Raw genomic sequence first — 14,727 nt, 5'->3', positions numbered from 1 at the left:
TAAAATTAATTAAGGAGATAAAGAGTGAGTTCCCCTGTTATATGATTAATGTCCTTCTCGCAGGATGGTGGAAGATCCCGATTAAACTTGATTGTAGTATGTGAGATAATCTGGGACCCAGAAAATACCATTTATGGACATGGGATATATAGCAATTTTGTGAGATTCGCAGTAGAAATTCTATAAAAAACACCCGAATCCAAAATTGTCATTCAGACCTCTGGGCTTTAGACTTCCCATTCTGTATATCCATAGGCTTTCTTTTTGGAGAAGCATGTTGTCTAAGTCTCCACCCCTGATTCCCAAAGTGATCCGGGTAATCGCCCAGCCTTTTAACCCTTTGGGATTGCAATTATGACATTTTTTAAAATGTTCTGCAATGGGGGTTGGCTGGAATGGTTTGTTTTGTTTTAGTGCTTCTCTCTGCATCCTGTCAAAATTTTTAATTGAATAAAGATGTTCCCTTATCCTAGTTCTCATTTCTCGGATAGTTTTCCCCACATACAGTAGGTTACAAGGACATTGAAGAACGTAAATCACTCCTGGGGAGGAACAGGTGATATGTTCCTGGATGTTGTATCTATGACCATCTTTGTCCTCAAACATCGTCTTTCTCACCAGCACTTGGCATGCCATACACAAACCGCAAGGATAAAAGCCTGCATATTTGTGGCATCCATCCTTCTTCACTTTGCAGAAATGGCTCTGCACGAGCATATTTCCTATCGAGGAACCTTTTCTATATCCACATGATATTTTGTTGCCTACAATTTCAGCTAAGTCTGGATCTAAAGCAAGGATCCCCAAGTGGCGATTCATGATGTTGTTCATTTCGCCCCATTTATCGTGCAGGGTGGTGATGAACCTGATTTGAGAGTCTACCATCTTGTTCTTAACCTGTAATAAAGATGATCTGTCCGTATGTAGTGCCGCATTGTACGCCCTCTTTATGGAGCGTCCCGAGTACTGTCTCTGTCGTAGGCGCTCCTTTAGGGCTATTGCCCCTTCCTTAAATCTCTCCAAGGTGGAGCAGTTCCTTCGCAGTCTCAGGAACTCTCCCTTTGGGATTCCCTTGATAGTACAGGGCAGATGCGCACTTTCAGCATGTAAAAGACTGTTAGTGGCAGTCTCTTTACGATATATCCTCGTTTGGACTGACCCGTCTTCTTCAACTTCGATTTTGATGTCGAGGAAGGGAATCGAGACTTTGCTGTGCATGAGGGTGAGTTTGATGTTACAGTCATTTTTGTTAAGATGTGAGATAAAATTTTTCATAGTTTCCTCTGGTCCATTCCAGATGAAAACCACATCATCGATGTATCTTTTCCATAGTACAACGTGATGTGTAAAATTCTCCAACTCGTCACAGAACACCCGCTCCTCCTCCCACCACCCAAGGAACAGATTGGCGAAAGTTGGCGCACATGCCGCGCCCATCGCCGTTCCTTGGGTCTGGAGGTAGAAGCGGGCATCGAAAATAAAATAATTGTGACGGAGAACAAAGGACAATGCTTCCAGGATAAATTCCTGTCGCATAATGCTCTTATCATTATAGCGTTCCAGGAAATATTTTACAGCATTGCAACCCACCTGGTGTCCTATACTTGTGTATAGACTTTCGACGTCTACTGTCACAAGTATCTCCTCTTGTTCTAGGCGTACCCCATCCAGGTCTTTAAGAATCTGCATAGTGTCCCTTGTGAACGAAGACAGATTGAGAACGTAATGTCTTAGTTCATTATCCAGCCATCGACTCAGTTTCTCGGTCAGACACCCAATACCAGACACAATCGGCCTCCCTGGTGGCACATGGAGGTCCTTGTGTACTTTTGGCAACATGTAAAATGTTGCCACTCTTGGGTGCCTGAGCGAGAGAAAGTCCCTCTCCTGAGAAGAAATGGCTCTGCTTTCCCACCCTTTAATTAGGAGGTTTTGATATTTTATTAAGAAATCCTTCGTGGGATCACTCCATAGGTGTTTATAACATTGTTTGTTAAGCAGTTGCCTTTTTGCTTCTTTAATGTAGGCTTCCTGTGGCCAGATCACTATGTTCCCCCCTTTGTCCGATTGTTTAAATATAACGTCATCCCATTTTTTTAATTCCTCTAGGGCTTGACGTTCTTTGTTGGTGATATTAGAATCATAACTACGGTTGTTAAGTCTCTCTATATCTCTAGAGACCATTTCAACAAAGATTTTTATTGGGGGGCATGACTCAAAGGAGGGCATTGTCTTGGATTTGGATTTTAATTTAGGGTTTGGGGTATTCCTAATTTCCTGTGGTTCAACAGGAAATTTATCCTGGAAGCATTGTCCTTTGTTCTCCATCACAATTATTTTATTTTCGATGCCCGCTTCTACCTCCAGACCCAAGGAACGGCGATGGGCGCGGCATGTGCGCCAACTTTCGCCAATCTGTTCCTTGGGTGGTGGGAGGAGGAGCGGGTGTTCTGTGACGAGTTGGAGAATTTTACACATCACGTTGTACTATGGAAAAGATACATCGATGATGTGGTTTTCATCTGGAATGGACCAGAGGAAACTATGAAAAATTTTATCTCACATCTTAACAAAAATGACTGTAACATCAAACTCACCCTCATGCACAGCAAAGTCTCGATTCCCTTCCTCGACATCAAAATCGAAGTTGAAGAAGACGGGTCAGTCCAAACGAGGATATATCGTAAAGAGACTGCCACTAACAGTCTTTTACATGCTGAAAGTGCGCATCTGCCCTGTACTATCAAGGGAATCCCAAAGGGAGAGTTCCTGAGACTGCGAAGGAACTGCTCCACCTTGGAGAGATTTAAGGAAGGGGCAATAGCCCTAAAGGAGCGCCTACGACAGAGACAGTACTCGGGACGCTCCATAAAGAGGGCGTACAATGCGGCACTACATACGGACAGATCATCTTTATTACAGGTTAAGAACAAGATGGTAGACTCTCAAATCAGGTTCATCACCACCCTGCACGATAAATGGGGCGAAATGAACAACATCATGAATCGCCACTTGGGGATCCTTGCTTTAGATCCAGACTTAGCTGAAATTGTAGGCAACAAAATATCATGTGGATATAGAAAAGGTTCCTCGATAGGAAATATGCTCGTGCAGAGCCATTTCTGCAAAGTGAAGAAGGATGGATGCCACAAATATGCAGGCTTTTATCCTTGCGGTTTGTGTATGGCATGCCAAGTGCTGGTGAGAAAGACGATGTTTGAGGACAAAGATGGTCATAGATACAACATCCAGGAACATATCACCTGTTCCTCCCCAGGAGTGATTTACGTTCTTCAATGTCCTTGTAACCTACTGTATGTGGGGAAAACTATCCGAGAAATGAGAACTAGGATAAGGGAACATCTTTATTCAATTAAAAATTTTGACAGGATGCAGAGAGAAGCACTAAAACAAAACAAACCATTCCAGCCAACCCCCATTGCAGAACATTTTAAAAAATGTCATAATTGCAATCCCAAAGGGTTAAAAGGCTGGGCGATTACCCGGATCACTTTGGGAATCAGGGGTGGAGACTTAGACAACATGCTTCTCCAAAAAGAAAGCCTATGGATATACAGAATGGGAAGTCTAAAGCCCAGAGGTCTGAATGACAATTTTGGATTCGGGTGTTTTTTATAGAATTTCTACTGCGAATCTCACAAAATTGCTATATATCCCATGTCCATAAATGGTATTTTCTGGGTCCCAGATTATCTCACATACTACAATCAAGTTTAATCGGGATCTTCCACCATCCTGCGAGAAGGACATTAATCATATAACAGGGGAACTCACTCTTTATCTCCTTAATTAATTTTACGGAATAAAACTAGCTCTATTTAAATATCTATTATGATTATTCCATATCATTACCACACCTTATTTATTCTCCAACTGCTGACGCTTTCATAAACTATAATATGAATGATGAACCATCATATTTTGAAACAAAGAAATATCTGATTATAAACAAATGTATACGTTTGTGATAAATAACTGGCCATTTCTATCGCTTTTAATGATGTAGGATGTAAATTCTCCTCATTGTTTACGATACGAGTATTACCGTTCAGATTCTGCTGTAAGCACATTTAAAACACAATTATTAAATATAAATACATTCTCGATACATTGTTGCATCCCACTAGATTGACAGTGGTCTTGCATTGGCTAATTAAGCTGTCACTCCTAGATTTGATACAAAAGGCGCCCGAACCCGGCCGCCCCCGCCCCTAGAAGAAGCCGGGGAGACTCGGCGAAACACGTGTCGGGACACAATCTATGCCCGCAGCCACAACCTAGGGAAAGAACAATAGAGGGACAGATGCAATAGTGATACTTACATATCGTGTGATCGCTGGTTAAGATCACATTAGGACCTATTGTCAGCCTCAATGACGTGCCTGCACGTTACTTGAGACAAGACTAGCTGTGCAGTACCAGAGGAGAGGAGGCGCGGCGTGGCGCTTCACCGCGATCCCCTCATACCTCACAGCGGACACATGCACACTGCGGTGTCGCGCTGAGCAGCAAGGTCCTTCAAGATCTCTCATTTAGAGAGAATCATATAGCACTGTCCTAGATCCCTACCACTGAAATCAAGTGGGATCCAGCTATTTCACAGGAGGGATAAAAGAAATCATAAGGGGACTCCCACCTGTATCTATATCCCTAGGAGTTATTCTGCATAATTTGTGGCTGGGGCAACAGCGTGGCAACGATAATACTGCCACGCTTGTTAGGTTATTTATATTAATAAAGAGTACAGACTCCAGATTTTAAAAACCACAATAAAAGTTAATTTTTATTACACTCACAACTTTTTCTTTCTCCTACATATTCCCCTTCCCTTCTTCTTTTCTGAGATTACGTTTACAGGTGGTGCACACCGTGAGTGCTCTATCATTTGAACACACCACGTGTATTCAAGACATGGGAGGGAAGGCATGCTCCAGGAAAGGGGACATGGGAGGGAAGGCATGCTCCAGGAAAGGGGACATGGGAGGGAAGGCATGCTCCAGGAAAGGGGACATGGAAGGGGCATGCTCCAGGAAAGGGGACATGGAAGGGGCATGCTCCAGGAAAGGGGACATGGGAGGGGGCATGCTCCAGGAAAGGGGACATGGGAGGGAAGGCATGCTCCAGGAAAGGGGACATGGGAGGGAAGGCATGCTCCAGGAAAGGTGACATGGGAGGGAAGGCATGCTCCAGGAAAGGTGACATGGGAGGGAAGGCATGCTCCAGGAAAGGGGAGATGGGAGGGAAGGCATGCTCCAGGAAAGGGGAGATGGGAGGGAAGGCATGCTCCAGGAAAGGGGACATGGGAGGGAAGGCATGCTCCAGGAAAGGGGACATGGGAGGGGGCATGCTCCAGGAAAGGGGACATGGGAGGGAAGGCATGCTGCAGGAAAGGGGACATGGGAGGGAAGGCATGCTGCAGGAAAGGGGACATGGGAGGGAAGGCATGCTGCAGGAAAGGGGACATGGGAGGGAAGGCATGCTCCAGGAAAGGGGACATGGGAGGGAAGGCATGCTCCAGGAAAGGGGACATGGGAGGGAAGGCATGCTCCAGGAAAGGGGACATGGGAGGGAAGGCATGATGCAGGAAAGGGGACATGGGAGGGAAGGCATGCTCCAGGAAAGGGGACATGGGAGGGAAGGCATGCTCCAGGAAAGGGGACATGGGAGGGAAGGCATGCTCCAGGAAAGGGGACATGGGAGGGAAGGCATGCTCCAGGAAAGGGGACATGGGAGGGAAGGCATGCTCCAGGAAAGGGGACATGGGAGGGAAGGCATGCTCCAGGGAAGGGGACATGGGAGGGAAGGCATGCTCCAGGAAAGGGGACATGGGAGGGAAGGCATGCTCCAGGAAAGGGGACATGGGAGGAAGGCATGATGCAGGAAAGGGGGCATGGGAGGGAAGGCATGATGCAGGAAAGGGGACAATATAAGCTAGGCACACAGGGAGTTATGGTGGGGCATGCAAATATACATTTTTGGCTATGAAACTATAATACTAGACCGCATCCCCCACCACCACCCGGTCCCTGGAGAAAATGTATGTTTACAGCCAGTCTCTGGACAAAAAAAGATTGGGGGCCAATATATTACAAGACTGCAGTCATGATCATTATCTGCTCTATGCCCTGCTAGATCCTCGCCCTCCCTCCTGATCCTCCTTTCTCACCCTCCCTCCTGAAGGATTGAGCTGACAGAGATTTGCTTGGAGCATGGGGTCAGCTAAAGGGTGGTAGAGAGCTAGCAGAGCAGATAATGATAATGATTGCAGTCTTGTAACAGACACTCCCATGAATCTACCCAGTTTGTTGGCAGGGAGCCAGGTATACTTAAAAAGTGATTGGAAGCAGTAATGTAAATGATGAAAGAAAATTAGGAATGAGTATTAAGAAGTATATGGGAACCTTTCCTCAGGTGAAAATGTTATAATCCTAATGACAGGTTCTAATCTAATTTGTTTAATCCTTACCTTCCCAAAATTTGCCATCCGAGAAAAGAAGGCCCCATACACCTGTAAACCTGAGCTTCTAGAAGAACAAAATTGACCAAAGCAAAGTTCCATATTTGGATCAATTTCACAATTCCATAATATACTTTTATTGTTGAGGTCAATACTAAAGTGACCAAAGCCTCAGCATGGTAATAAATACATATCTTCTCCAAAGGTTGTCCAGAAGATGGCTCTGTTTTGAGGTGACTTCGGAGCCAATCACTAGGCTTTACTTCACAAATTAACTATGGATATCATTGATGATCTGAACTGAATTATATGGTGTTCCTATTGTGTGTAGATCAGATGAAAGGTGGTGTGGGTGTCATTTTCTATTGTGGGCCCAGGGTATAAAACCTAAATATCCAAATCTAGCGTAAGTCTGATTGGTACAGATGATTGTGGTAGGAACCTGGTCAATAGAGTAAACAGCTTGACTATAGGAACACTGAGTTGGCCCATATCAGTCTACTGTATACATTATCACGTATAAGAACCCAAGTTCAGCCATGTGCTGATGACAATGAAGAAAAATGTTTTGGGTCTAAACAATCATAGCAACAACAGGTTACATGGGTCTGAAGACCTTGAACATTGCGACACAAACTTTGTTTTATTGCTGACCGACACTCATTCTGGTCCCAAAATTTAACCCATAATCCCCTAAGGTAAGAAGAGTGCTCACTCGGCCTATGAAGCCTCCATATGCGGACTAAATTCCACACATCCTTCTATATAATAACATATCACCATAGAGTCTTATAAGTCTATTTCTGTTTTAATGTTTTTGGCATTCCTGACTCACATATGTCACAACATGTCTCCCAATTCTCCCACCCCCCTCTTGTGGCTTAGATTGAAGTATATCCCAGTTAGATTATCATGCTTGTGACCTGTTTCTCCAGATAACAAAGTGTGTTGCCCAGAGAAAGGAATACCGTGTATTTGATCACTACATTGAGAAGGAGCCCTCCACAAGAGGGATAGCGGTAAGACTAAAGTTCTTAGGGAAAACACCTCTTTTTTTTCTTCTTTTAATTTGTATTTTTTTAATACAATTTTTTGTGCACTTTTTTTTCCTTTTCTATTTTTTTTAATTTGTTTGTCACTTTTTATCATTGGATCAACCTGCACACTTTTTATGGCTAACATATGCACCTAAAAAAAATTCTCAAATCTGTTAACACACTGATGGAAATCAAAGGGTTGGCAACAATGGGGCAGAACACAGGGGGTATATACATAGCTGCCAGATAGTAGTTAAGACAAAGCCCATAAAACACAACTTATGCGAGATATCAGACTAAATTTAACGTGATCTGCCTGGCTAGGAAATCTGTAATCTTCAGCATTTTGTAAAATGTCAGCAATGTTTTGGGGAATGCAGAAGGGGTTCTTATCATACCTTTGATGATTTTATTGTTGGTGAGAATTGGTCACCTGCAAACATATGTCATACCTGAAGGAGCGTTCATGCTGCATTGCTTCCGGTATTACCATAGGGCCCAGGAGAAGGTTGTTAGCCATAAATAAGTCCATTGTGCTCATATCCTACTAGAGCCCTGAAGTGAATGCACATTGGAAATCCCTAGTGTATTACTAGAAAGTAAAACTGGCATCTATGTATAAACCTCCATGTCCGCTGGGTCTTGTAATCCTTCTCAACTGTTCTTCAATGAATCACTGCTGAAATTATTTCTACTTTATAAACAGAAATGTATTTACACACTGTTAAAGAAATCAAATAAATTTTAAAAAAAGGTAAAAAATTTACATTGGCAGTTGTTACTTGATGGACTAAAACAGCAAAGTACTATCATCTATCATATCAATCCAGTTCTGCAGTTTGGGGAGAAAGATGTGGAACCACAATATTATTGACATTTAAGGACAATTTTTAACAAAGTAGAATAACTGTTTATGAACTAGATTTTGCATCCTTCCAAAACACCTAATCTGTTGATGAGGACAATAGTAAACTGTGTAATAGACTTCATTAGGCAAAGCAGCTTCTCTGCAACTATATTTGCTGCTTCTTTTTTCTGTAGTGAGCAGTGTATGCCCGCCCACTTCAGACAGATAAGAAAACCAAAGATCAATTCTTTCTATACCTACAGAATATTTCCCTTGAGATTATACTATACAGAGGCTATCTGTAAAGAATAATGTTATTAGACATGTTATCCATGATCTCTCTGCTGCCAGTGGATACAGGACAGAAAGCTGATATCCAAAAAAAAAGGACACAGGGACAGATTTCTTTAATAAAATATATGAGAAAGTTTACTATTGACATATGTACTATTGATTTATGCAATTGTTGCAAAAGTTTAGTTGCACTATAAAGGAAATCTACAATTAAAATAAAGCGTGATAACGCTTAATCATAGATCCGGGCACTGTGACCGTGGTAATCTTATTACGTGTGTTATTTATAACGTCCTTCCTTCTAAAAAAAAACACTTCCAATAATGCTAATGAACCCTAGGGGCTTCTCTAACCCCTCTGCTATCTGGCTGTACACACTGTTCCACTACCTCACCCTCCCTTCAGTGTTGATGGAGCTGGGGGAGGTGGTCATGAGGTCTGGGTAAGTGACCCTGGTTTACAGTGGGTACGTAAAGTATTCAGACCCCTTTTACATTTTTCACTTTCCTGGTAGCCAATTAGTAAAATGTTTTTAAAAAACTGTTCTTTTTTGTGCTTATTAATGTGCACTGTGGACCACATCAGAACCAAAAAAAACTGAAATGTAGATATTTTTGCTAATTTATTAAACAAGAAAAGCTGAAATATCACATGATCATAAGTATTCAGACTAGAGATGAGCGAACACTAAAATGCTCGGGTACTCGTTATTCGAGACGAACTTTTCCCGATGCTCGAGTGCTCGTCTCGAATAACGAACCCCATTGAAGTCAATGGGAGACTCGAGCATTTTTCAAGGGGACCAAGGCTCTGCACAGGGAAGCTTGGCCAAACACCTGGGAACCTCAGAAAAGGATGGAAACACCACGGAAATGGACAGGAAACAGCAGGGGCAGCATGCATGGATGCCTCTGAGGCTGCCTAATCGCACCATTATGCCAAAATTATGGGCAACAGCATGGCCATGACAGAGTGACAGAATGAAGCTAGATAGCATCTAAAACATCCAATAATTGACCCTGACACTATAGGGGACGGCATGCAGAGGCAGCGGCAGCAGGCTAGAGAGTGTCATGGCGACATACCCTAAATGGACTCAGGCTTCAAACCAATGGGTGGCAGAGAGGAACCAAAGGAGGTGAGCAAGAAGCGCTCAAATAATATCGGTACATGATAAAAGTTTGCCAGTATATTATGTGGATTACACAGCAGGGTGGCGACAAAGTTAACATGGAAGCCATGAAAACAACCCAAAATTCTGCCTGACACAGCTCGTTTGATAAGGGGACCATGTATGGAGGCAGTGAACTAGTAGTAGATTAAAGGTGCTGCAGTTAAAACTATGTTAGTTGGATCTTGGCATGGAGCTGGCGCTCCGCTGCCAGGCGAGCTTTCGCCAATCCAAGCCCCTGTCTATAGGCTACTCCCCAAACAGCACTTCTAAGAACCTTTTGTATAAGATCAAGTGTAGTAGCGTTCTTATAAGTTTAGGATATGGCGGGTGAGGGGAATGTAAACAGATGCGCAAGAAGCGCTGAAATAATATCCCTAAATGGTAAAAGTTTGCAAGTATATTTTGTGGATTACACAGCAGGGTGGCGACAAAGTTAACAACTTTGATGTGGAATGCCCTGTAATAGCTCTTGGGCGGTGTGCCTTTTATCGCCTAGGCTCAGCAGTTTCAGCACCGCCTGCTGTCGCTTAGCGACGGCACTGCTGCTGTGCCTAGAGCTACCGACTGATGGCGCCATGCCCACGGATGGTAATTCGGAGGAGGTGGAGGAGGGGTGGGAGGAGGTATAGTAGGCCTTTGAGACCTGGACCGAGGTAGGCCCCGCAATTCTCTGCGTCGGCAGTATATGACCAGCCCCAGGGTCAGACTCGGTCCCAGCCTGCACCAAGTTAAGTGTAGTAGCGTTCTTATAAGTTTGGGATATGGCGGGTGAGGGGAATGTAAACAGATGCGCAAGAAGCGCATGATGCGCATGGAGCTGGCGTTCCGCTGCCAGGCGAGCTTTCGCCAATCCAAGCCCCTGTCTCTAGGCTACTCCCCAAACAGCACTTCTAAGAACCTTTTGTATAAGATCAAGTGTAGTAGCGTTCTTATAAGTTTAGGATATGCCGGGTGAGGGGAATGTAAACAGATGCGCAAGAAGCGCTGAAATAATATCCCTAAATGGTAAAAGTTTGCCAGTATATTTTGTGGATAACACAGCAGGGTGGCGACAAAGTTAACAACTTTGATGTGGAATCCATGAAAACAACCCAAATTTCTGCCTGACACACCTCGTTTGATAAAGGGACGATGTATGGAGGCAGCTATATGGACGACTTTTGGAGGTAGCAATGGAGACAACGTGTGGAGGCTGCTATGGAGACAATTTAATTTGGATAGTGCCTGTATGTGGCAGTCCCAAACATTTTTCAAACCAGAGGAGCAGGTAGGTGGCCCTCCAGTAAAATGGGATAGATTGAGTGCCTGTATGTGGCAGTCCCAAAAATGTTTCAAACCAGAGGAGCAGGTAGGTGGCCCTCCAGTAAAATGGAATAGATTGAGTGCCTGTATGTGGCAGTCCCAAAAATTCTTCAAACCAGAGGAGCAGGTAGGTGGCCCTCCAGTAAAATGGAATAGATTGAGTGCCTGTATGTGGCAGTCCCAAAAATTGTTCAAACCAGAGGAGCAGGTAGGTGGCCCTGCAGTAAAATGGAATAGATTGAGTGCCTGTATGTGGCAGTCCCAAAAATTGTTCAAACCAGAGGAGCAGGTAGGTGGCCCTGCAGTAAAATGGAATAGATTGAGTGCCTGTATGTGGCAGTCCCAAAAATGTTTCAAACCAGAGGAGCAGGTAGGTGGCCCTCCAGTAAAATGGAATAGATTGAGTGCCTGTATGTGGCAGTCCCAAAAATTGTTCAAACCAGAGGAGCAGGTAGGTGGCCCTGCAGTAAAATGGAATAGATTGAGTGCCTGTATGTGGCAGTCCCAAAAATGTTTCAAACCAGAGGAGCAGGTAGGTGGCCCTCCAGTAAAATGGAATAGATTGAGTGCCTGTATGTGGCAGTCCCAAAAATGTTTCAAACCAGAGGAGCAGGTAGGTGGCCCTCCAGAAAAATGGAATAGATTGAGTGCCTGTATGTGGCACTCACAAAAATTGTTTCAAACAGAGGACCGGGTAGGTGGCCCTCCAGAAAAATTAAATGCATGAAGTACTATAGCAAGAGCCAGTGGGCCCTGTCAAAAAATAGCCATTTTCCTCTGCTTTACTGTACAAAGAGGAGGAGAAGGAGGAAAATGAGGAGGAGGAGGAGGAGTGGATCAATTATTCAGGTTGAGCTTCCTTCACCTGGTGGAGATTGGAAATTCTGAGAAATCCAGCCTTTATTCATTTTAATAAGCGTCAGCCTGTCAGCGCTGTCAGTCGACAGGCGTGTACGCTTATCGGTGATGATGCCACCAGCTGCACTGAAAACCCGCTCGGACAAGACGCTAGCGGCAGGGCAGGCAAGAACCTCCAAGGCGTACAGCGCCAGTTCGTGCCACATGTCCAGCTTTGAAACCCAGTAGTTGTAGGGAGCTGTGTGATCATTTAGGACGATGGTATGGTCAGCTACGTACTCCCTCACCATCTTTCTGTAAAGATCAGCCCTACTCTGCCGAGACTGGGGACAGGTGACAGTGTCTTGCTGGGGTGACATAAAGCTGGCAAAAGCCTTGTAAAGCGTACCCTTGCCAGTGCTGGACAAGCTGCCTGCTCGCCTACTCTCCCTCGCTACTTGTCCCGCAGAACTACGCACTCTGCCGCTAGCGCTGTCAGAAGGGAAATACTGTTTCAGCTTGTGCACCAGGGCCTGCTGGTATTCATGCATTCTCACACTCCTTTCCTCTCCAGGGATGAGAGTGGGAAGATTTTGCTTGTACCGTGGGTCCAGGAGAGTGAACACCCAGTAATCGGTGCTGGAATAAATTCTTTGAACGCGAGGGTCACGGGATAGGCAGCCTAGCATGAAATCTGCCATATGCGCCAGAGTACCAACGCGTAAGAATTCACTCCCCTCACTGGCCTGACTGTCCATTTCCTCCTCCTCCAACTCCTCCAACTCCTCTTCTTCTGCCCATACACGCTGAACAGTGAAGGACTCAACAATGGTCCCCTCTTGTGTCTCGCCAACATTCTCCTCCTCTTCCTCCTCATCCTCCTCCACCTCCACCTCCTCCGATATGCGCTGAGAAACAGACCTCAGGGTGCTTTGGCTATCAACAAGGGAATATTCTTCCCCCGTCTCTTGTGACGAGCGCAAAGCTTCCGACTTCATGCTGACCAGAGAGTTTTTCAACAGGCCAAGCAGCGGGATGGTGAGGCTGATGATGGCGGCATCGCCACTGACCATCTGTGTTGACTCCTCAAAGTTACTCAGCACCTGACAGATATCAGACATCCACGTCCACTCCTCATTATAGACTTGAGGAAGCTGACTGACCTGACTACCAGTTCTGGTGGAAGTTGACATCTGGCAGTCTACAATCGCTCTGCGCTGCTGGTAAACTCTGGATAACATGGTCAGTGTTGAATTCCACCTCGTGGGCACGTCGCACAACAGTCGGTGAGCGGGCAGTTGGAGGCGGCGCTGCGCTGCCCTGAGAGTGGCAGCATCTGGGCTGGACTTCCTGAAATGCGCACAGATGCGGCGCACCTTCGTGAGCAAATCAGACAGATTGGGGTATGTCTTGAGGAAACGCTGCACTATCAGATTTAACACATGGGCCAGGCATGGCACATGTGTCAGTCTGCCGAGTTGCAGAGCCGCCACCAGGTTACGGCCGTTGTCACACACAACCATTCCCGGCTTGAGGTTCAGCGGTGCCAGCCACAGATCAGTCTGCGCCGTGATGCCCTGTAATAGCTCTTGGGCGGTGTGCCTTTTGTCGCCTAGGCTCAGCAGTTTGAGCACCGCCTGCTGTCGCTTAGCGACGGCACTGCTGCTGTGCCTAGAGCTACCGACTGATGGCGCCGTGCCCACGGATGGTAGTTCGGAGGAGGAGGTGGAGGAGGGGTGGGAGGAGGAGGAGGCATAGTAGGCCTGAAACACCTGGACCGAGGTAGGCCCCGCAATCCTCGGCGTCGGCAGTATATGAGCAGCCCCAGGGTCAGACTCGGTCCCAGCCTCCACCAAGTTAACCCAATGTGCCGTCAGCGATATATAGTGGCCCTGCCCGGCAGCACTCGTCCACGTGTCCGTGGTCAGGTGGACCTTGTCAGAAACGGCGTTGGTCAGGGCACGGATGATGTTGTCTGACACGTGCTGGTGCAGGGCTGGGACGGCACATCGGGAAAAGTAGTGGCGGCTGGGGACCGAATACCGAGGGGCGGCCGCCGCCATGAGGTTGCGAAAGGCCTCGGTCTCTACTAGCCTATAGGGCAGCATCTCCAGGCTAAGCAATCTGGAGATGTGCACATTAAGGGCTTGGGCGTGCGGGTGGGTTGCACTATATTTGCGTTTCCGCTCCAGCGTCTGGGGTATGGAGAGCTGAACGCTGGTGGATGCTGTGGAGGATCGTGGAGGCGACGATGGGGTTTTTGTGCCAGGGTCCTGGGCAGGGGGCTGACTAGCAGCTGACACAGGGGAAGGAGCAGTGGTGTGCACGGCCGGAGGTGAACGGGCTTGTTGCCACTGAGTGAGGTGCTTAGCATTCATATGCCTGCGCATACTGGTGGTAGTTAAGCTAGTAGTGGTGGAACCCCTGCTGAGCCTGGTTTGGCAAATGTTGCACACCACAGTCCGTCGGTCATCCGGTGTTTCCTTAAAGAACCTCCACACTTCTGAAGATCTAGCCCTCGCCGCAAGAGCCCTCACCACGGGAGCTTCACTAGTTGACAGTGGCGCTGATGCACCAGCTCTGGCCCTGCCTCTCCGTCTGGCCCCACCACTGCCTCTTCCAACCTGTTCAGGTCGAGGACTCTCCTCCGTCTCAGAAGCACTGTGTTCACCCGGCCTCTCAACCCAGCTTGGGTCTGTCACCTCATCATCCTCCGATCCCTCAGTCTGCTCCCCCCTCGGACTTCCTGCCCTGACAA

The 14,727-nt window shown here is 46.2% G+C and overlaps 1 protein-coding gene across 7 annotated transcripts in view; it reads left to right on the top strand.

The window, feature by feature from the left end:
• KAZN (kazrin, periplakin interacting protein) overlaps positions 1-14,727 on the top strand; it is a 415,360-nt gene that overhangs the window by 384,487 nt on the left and 16,146 nt on the right. For 6 of the 7 annotated variants that reach the window (XM_072156131.1, XM_072156138.1, XM_072156136.1 and 3 more), the window contains one exon: positions 7,414-7,497. The exons of the other annotated variant lie outside the window; for it this stretch is intronic. In XM_072156131.1, coding sequence (XP_072012232.1) covers positions 7,414-7,497 — 84 coding nt within the window. The remainder of the gene's footprint in view (positions 1-7,413; positions 7,498-14,727) is intronic. 7 annotated transcript variants of the gene reach the window in all.

Source organism: Engystomops pustulosus, chromosome 6 (assembly GCF_040894005.1).
Source record: "Engystomops pustulosus chromosome 6, aEngPut4.maternal, whole genome shotgun sequence".
Lineage (NCBI taxonomy): Eukaryota > Metazoa > Chordata > Amphibia > Anura > Leptodactylidae > Engystomops > Engystomops pustulosus.
The sequence above is the reverse complement of the archived record's forward strand: the minus strand, read 5'-3'. Positions and strand labels throughout refer to the sequence as shown.